Source organism: Cariama cristata, unplaced genomic scaffold (assembly GCF_000690535.1).
Source record: "Cariama cristata isolate BGI_N322 unplaced genomic scaffold, ASM69053v1 scaffold14824, whole genome shotgun sequence".
Taxonomy (NCBI): domain Eukaryota; kingdom Metazoa; phylum Chordata; class Aves; order Cariamiformes; family Cariamidae; genus Cariama; species Cariama cristata.
Window position 1 is genome coordinate 5,638 of NW_009613623.1, and position 6,392 is coordinate 12,029.

Consider the following 6,392-nt stretch of genomic DNA (forward strand, 5'->3'; position numbering starts at 1 on the left):
TCCGATAAGGCACCGAGGAGGCTTTCCGGCCACAAAACAGTCACCGGGCAGTCAACAGGAGCAGCTCCCGTTGGTGACTTCATCTGGAAAGCACACCATTCCCCTCTCACCAAGGAGACAAAGAACCATCCCATAAGGAAGGAAGAGGGGAGAGTTTGGGATCAGGGCCCAAGAGATGCGTGAAGTGACCAGTGTTAATGGCAGGTGCTGCTGTCTGCTTCTCATCACCCAGCCTTTGATCTCCTCGCTATCCAGCATCTCCTCCTTCACCCAGCAACATCTCTCAAACCACAACCGGCAAACCAAGGCAACTCAAATCCTCCCGCCTGCATCCAAAGGTTCATTTTAAAGCTCACTCGTTAGAAATACCCTGCAGAGCTGTTCTCTGAGCAGGGGGGATCTAGCATCCTTGCCCCTACCAGACTCCTGGCACTGCGTTCCCATGTTGGTCCAACAGTGGGTTACTCACAAGCCCTCTGAATTCGAGGCATTTCTCTAGGAAATACACGGCCATCTGTCTGTCCCAGCCTGCCTGCAGGTCCGGGCGAGCAGCCGCATTCCCCTCATTCCAGCCCGGCTGTGCCGCTCACATTCCTGCCAGCGCGCTGGGGCTGCCAGCACCAGGCTGGTGCGAGAGGAGCAGCCCAGGAACGTGCCCAACGGCTGGGCTTGCAAATCCTAAGGGTATGCCAAGAAAACCATTTTGTATCACAAAAAGGCTTATTCATTACCTGCTGGTATTCAAAATAGCTCTAGGGTAGGGACGGGTTAAACAGACTGGAAGGAATTGGGAAATCTCACTCTGGCCCTACCCTTCAAGGCACAAAGTACTACTGAAGCCAGGAGAAGTACAGGGTGATCAGCATCCCACATGATTTGGATCTTTATCCAGTTACGATTCCCAACCCCGCCCCAAATGCCTGCTTTTCTGTCCTCTCCAAACCTGCATTATACATGAGGGACAGGCTAAAAACCTGGGTTCAGCTCGGTACCCCATGCCAGTCAGCCTGAACAGTGCAGGATACCAAGGCAGAGATTTCAAATAAGCTTTGCTGATGTGGGAAAATTAAGGGCCTGATTTAGACATGGATCCTTGTGAGTGCGATCCCACAGCTGTCAGGGACTTCATCCACTACTCAAAGCATTCTGACTTTACCTGACTTGTGTATGCGGACACACACCTCCCAAAGCACCCAGCCACTAAAACCTCCAACTGCAAATACAAAACTGACCCAGGAAACCAAGAGTCTTTAAGATTATTTACCCTGGGTTTAGCATGTTTGGGAAATACAAGTAACAAATCAGAAAACTTGGGGCTGGGTTTTCAGTCTGTTAGGAGGTGCGTGACACGCACTGGGTCAATCCCTGCACCTTTTACCCTCCATCAGAGGTTTCTCACCAGCCACAAAGCTCGGCTTTTCTTTCTGGACCTACCTGGCGAAGGCTGAGGCTGCCATGACCCGTCTGCTCCCGGTCCTGAGCATCGCTGCCTTGTCTCCTCGGCTCCTTCCCGCACATCCCTGGGGTTAGGATCCAGCCTTACCAGGCTCAGGGTGGCATCCCATAGGATGAGCCTTGTCTTCCCAGGAAAACCTTGTTACCACTCCCCTAGCAAACACGTCCTCTTCGCATGGGACACAGACCAGTAAGACCAGAGGAACCATCCTTAACCTTATTCACATCTGCTAACCCCAATACTTCCTCTCCTGGCCCCCACTTCCCTCCTCATCCCAGCCATTATTTGTTATTTTAGTGCCTTTTGGGGGCTTGGGTAATTGCCATGAGTCATAACACCAGAATGTACTTATCAAGAAGAATCACAGATCAGACACTCTGCAATGAATATTGTATAAGCTTGGATGAGAATTAGCATAGACGGGCTCGGTTTGATTTTATGCATTAGAAAATGGATTCGGTTCCCACAGGGCTAGCATTTTATGAAGACATAGGGGCCAAATGGTTTGTTACCGAACCTGGCAATACATTTACTTATTTATATATTAAAACCCATATCCGATATGGAAATCTCGTCTGCATTGTCTGTTGGATGAGTAATCAAAATCAACATGAAGCAAACACTCAGAATACACCAACCACAGGACGGGTGGTGGGGTTTATTGCTGTTTTTTCACTTTTTCAGAAGAAAGTTCCAGAAACCTGGCACGAGGAACCTCCTGTAACAGTGATTTCCAGGCTGCTCCCACCAGCCAGGCTGTGAGAGGGACCTGCGGGTGTCTGGGCTAAAGCAGGGGGCAGGGGGAAGCAACAGTTTTTGGAAGTTCCCCCAAGGGACTGAAATCCCAAAGAGACGCCAAGGAGTCCACAGGGAATATTCAGGAATCCAAAAGGTCTCGTAAGATACACAACAACAAGGGGCAATTCCTATCCAAGCAGAAACTTCCTTGGATGGGAAACTTATCACTGCTCCCCATCCCATCAGAAGAGCCAACATCAGGGGATTTCACCTAAGGCAGAACCACGCAGACCGGGAGCTGCCCACACAACAGAGAATTATTTCTAAGCAGCCACGGCACAAGACCTGACTCTTTCTCAAGATAGTGCTGCACCCAGAGGCAATTTAATCTAGGTGGGTACGGTACAGCCCACTGACTGCACATGGGTTATGAATAGAGGCATTCAAGTAAATCCAAATAAAGGCCAATAACGCCACTTACATTTCATACTGAGTTTTTGAATGCTGTAGAGGCCAACACAGGACTAAAACAACAAGAGATTTGACTCTCTTGCTGCTTTCCACGTCTCAGAAACTTAAAGCAGTCAGGGAAGACAAGCTCTTCTGTTGTTTCAGCTCCCGGCCTTACAAAAACCCGTAGAAAAACCACCCCACGTGCATGCTGTGCTCACAACCTGGAGCATCACCAGGACGGTAACCTGGACACTGAACGGGCTACACGCTTCCGCTGGTCCGTGGGTGCAGCTCCAAAGGGGGCTTTGAAGATGCTTGGCAGCATCAGAGCCATGCATCTGGGGAAAGGCAGATGAGATTACATGGATCCCATTTTTCATTTAGGTGGCATAACCACCAGTGGCAATGAGCGGAGCCCAGGACATCTAGCTCTGTTTGCAGAAAGCTTTCCTTACAGCTGGTGCGGCAGCCTGCTGCAGAAGCCTGACTGCAAACAGGCGGGCAACCCCAAAGTCAGCGCGGAGGATCCCGAGTCGCTGCCTGCACTGGGGTCAGCAACAATCCGGAGCCCCTGGGAGCAGCGCAAAGGGTTCACATCCAGCCCTCTCCCCCATCTACCGGTGCCCCAGCACCCTCCCCGCAGCACCCTGCTCCACCCCGGACCGCAGCCGGGAAGGAAACAAGAGCCCAGCCCAGCCTTGCAAAGCCTGTGCAGTGCCCGGGTGGGAAGGGAGGTGGGACAGCGATGCCTCCTGCGCAGGGTGCAAATTAGCCTGCCTCCACATTTCGACGTGACGTTGCGGGATCGCAGTTCATCCTTGTGGAGAGGTTTCCACTTCACAAGAAAGTTGTGATAGAGAAGGAGAAGGGTTTGCACTCAAACATGCCCAAATCCCAGGGCCAGCATCCCTGGGAGAGCAGCTGAGATGCAGGGGTAATATGGGAGCTACCCTGGCAGAGGAAGGGGTCAGGGCACAGGGGAACAGCAAATATTTACATTCTCAGGTCAGCACACAGTGAAGAGAGACATTTAAGGAGCCAGTGGCTGGAGTTAGAGGGAAAGCTGTTGTCACTGTTTCCCTGGCTACAGCATGCCTGGTGCTCAAGTACCGAAGTCTGGACACCTTATTTACAGAAAGTCCCAGTGAAACTGGCAGCAGTCCTGCAGCGCTCAGCCGAAACCAGCGCTGGAGAGGTTTGCGAGCGGGCCGGGAAAAAGACAGATGAAGTTGGAAAGCTCTTGCCTCATGGGAAGGTAATTAAGCAGCAAACTGATGGCTATTTAAAGCAGGCAAATGCTTATTCCTGGTTTAAGGTCAGGGAACAGAGCTGAGCGACAGCACCTGAGCTCATGCCAGAAGGGGTGTTCGGAGAGGACCCCAAGGAGGGATTATTTCTCCTGCCACTCTCCCCAAGCCCTCAGCCACTTCTGGCAACACTCCTCCTTCCCTGCAGACCATATAACGCTCTGCCAGCCTGCACCCGCCTGACCCACTGTCGCATGGAAACGATACGTAACGGGCACGTTGCAGCAACACCCTCTAACCACAGGGAGAAACTATACATACATACATACATACATACATACATAAGACCTCCTTGCGAGGTGGTCACCTTGCCTGTCTCTATGCTGCAGTCCGTCCCCCGCAGGAACAAGGTGCCAGTCCCCAGGAGGGCTGCTGTGACCTTCGATCGTCTTCGCGACTCTTTGAAGCTACCCAGACCGAGTCTCTCCCCTGCCCCTATGAGCAGCCGGGGCTGCTGGAATTCTGGCACTGGCATATACAGTAACAGCAAAGCCACGGTTTACATCAAACGTGCACTCTTCTGTAATTCATGTCACTAACACAAACCAGATGCCATCTTCCTCAGCCTCTGCAGAGAATGATGGCCTGCCTTTGCATTACATAAAACAGCAAGAAAATGAAATTTAAGCCTTCAAGAAAAAGCAAAATAAATAAATCGGTAATTAGGCAAAAAACGTCCAAGCCAAAAACAGCTTCCAAGTTTCCAGGAAGAATTAGGTTGTTTATGGAAGTCCTGTTTCAACTAACAGCCTGCCTGGCAGGTGGTAGGAATGTGAGTTTGTGGAGAGCAGAAACATGAAGCTGCTCTGCCTGGGGCACTCTGCTTTGCTTTGCTGTTTTCTTGTTTTAGTTAAACAAGAGGAGACATTACAAATATTCAACAAAAGGAGAGCTGTGCATCAGTGCGGCCTTTCCTACCTTGTATGCCATAGAGTCGATTCAGGCGCGATCGTCTGGCCTCGTCGGCGTACGGCACAGCTACCCAGGGCATCTCACTGAAATACTGCTTGAAGGAGTCCTCCGACCTGTGCAAGGAGAACAGGGCATGGGATACAGACTACAGCCCCGCCGCCTGCCAGGCTCTTTCCTCTTCTTGTTAAAAACCTGCCCTGCAAAGCCCTTTATCCCTTCCACCAAAGCCCACCAGTAAGGGCTGCTGGCGGACACAACCCGGGGAGAGTTAGACCAAATTTAAAGCCCCTGGTCCCTCAAGAAGGGGTCCGTGGTGCATTTTTTCCCAATATTTCAAACCCTTAAGTGCATCTGAATGTCAACCCACGGTGACAGCAGTAGCTCAAGCATCCTTCAGACATCAGACCAATGAGCCACAAAGCGAAATACAGAGTCGCTCCACAGACAGAGCCTGCTCTCAGCCCACCGCTGCCCTTGCTAAGCCCCCTTTGCACTTCACCGCTGGCCAGAGGACAAAGGACTCGGGCAGCCTTTCTGATACCAGAGCCAGCCTGCTCTACCCCAAATCAAATTTCCTCCTCAAATCAAACCAGCAATGCTCACAGCTTCCCAGCTTGGGGGCAGCCAGCTCTGCCTGCTCGGGACGTTAGCGCTTCCTTACCTGTCTGCGCTAACGAAGAGTATCTCAAACTTCTGGCCTGACTCCTTGATTTTCCGGTAGGACTCCACCAGGACCCTTGTGAGGCTTCGGCATGGTGGGCACTGCAAAACACAGCACAGGCAAAAGGACATTGTCCCCTCCACAGGGCCAGACTCACACCCAGCAGCTCCAGATGACCTAGTGACCATGAAAAGACAGATGTGACCTCATCTTTGCTGGAGTGCGGGGCAGCAGTCCTGAACGTGGCTGGGGCTTATGGTCCATGAGTTGCCAATAAAATCTCTTCTATTTTTAAAATCTGACCACTCTTCCCCTTCTGAAGGGCCAGCTGAGGATGACAGCTCACCGCAATGCTGCAGCTTCTTCCAGAACGCCCGGAGCATCTCAACTCCTTCAACACCAACGGGCCCGAGGTCGTTCCCCTCCCATGGAGCTCTACAGCAAGAGCTGCAGGGGGGTCCCCAGGGCACCCCTGAGCTCACTCCAACTGCTCTGCAAGGTACCTACTACTCACCCAGTGCGCGGAGAAATAGCCCCCAACGTGAGAGCCCTCCAGGGCACTGCTGTCTAGCGTCTGGCCATTGTTCCTTAGCAGAGGCCCAGCAACAACTTCACTGAAGGGTTTTGGCCCCCAGGGGAACTCCAGACCTGGGGAGGGGTCGGGATGGGGGTGGAAAGAAGACACAAAACAGGCACATGCAGCTTTTACCGTTTCAAAAAGTTCCACTAAAAAAACCCATCCCACCTTCTCCAAAGACACAGGGGATCCCATCTGAGGAATCCCACTGGGGTTCATCCCCACCCAAGGGGGATGCAGAGCAACCCAGCCGTCGGGCATCACCACACCTCCGCCCCGAGCCGAGGA

At 52.1% G+C, this 6,392-nt stretch overlaps 1 protein-coding gene across 1 annotated transcript in view; it reads right to left on the bottom strand.

The window, feature by feature from the left end:
- The window catches only part of NXN (nucleoredoxin), a gene marked incomplete at both ends in the record, with an annotated part of 12,399 nt that overhangs the window by 4,718 nt on the left and 1,289 nt on the right, over positions 1-6,392 (bottom strand). Inside the window, 3 exons of the mRNA XM_009699101.1 lie at positions 4,873-4,979; positions 5,528-5,628; positions 6,042-6,175. Coding sequence (XP_009697403.1) covers positions 4,873-4,979; positions 5,528-5,628; positions 6,042-6,175 — 342 coding nt within the window. The remainder of the gene's footprint in view (positions 1-4,872; positions 4,980-5,527; positions 5,629-6,041; positions 6,176-6,392) is intronic.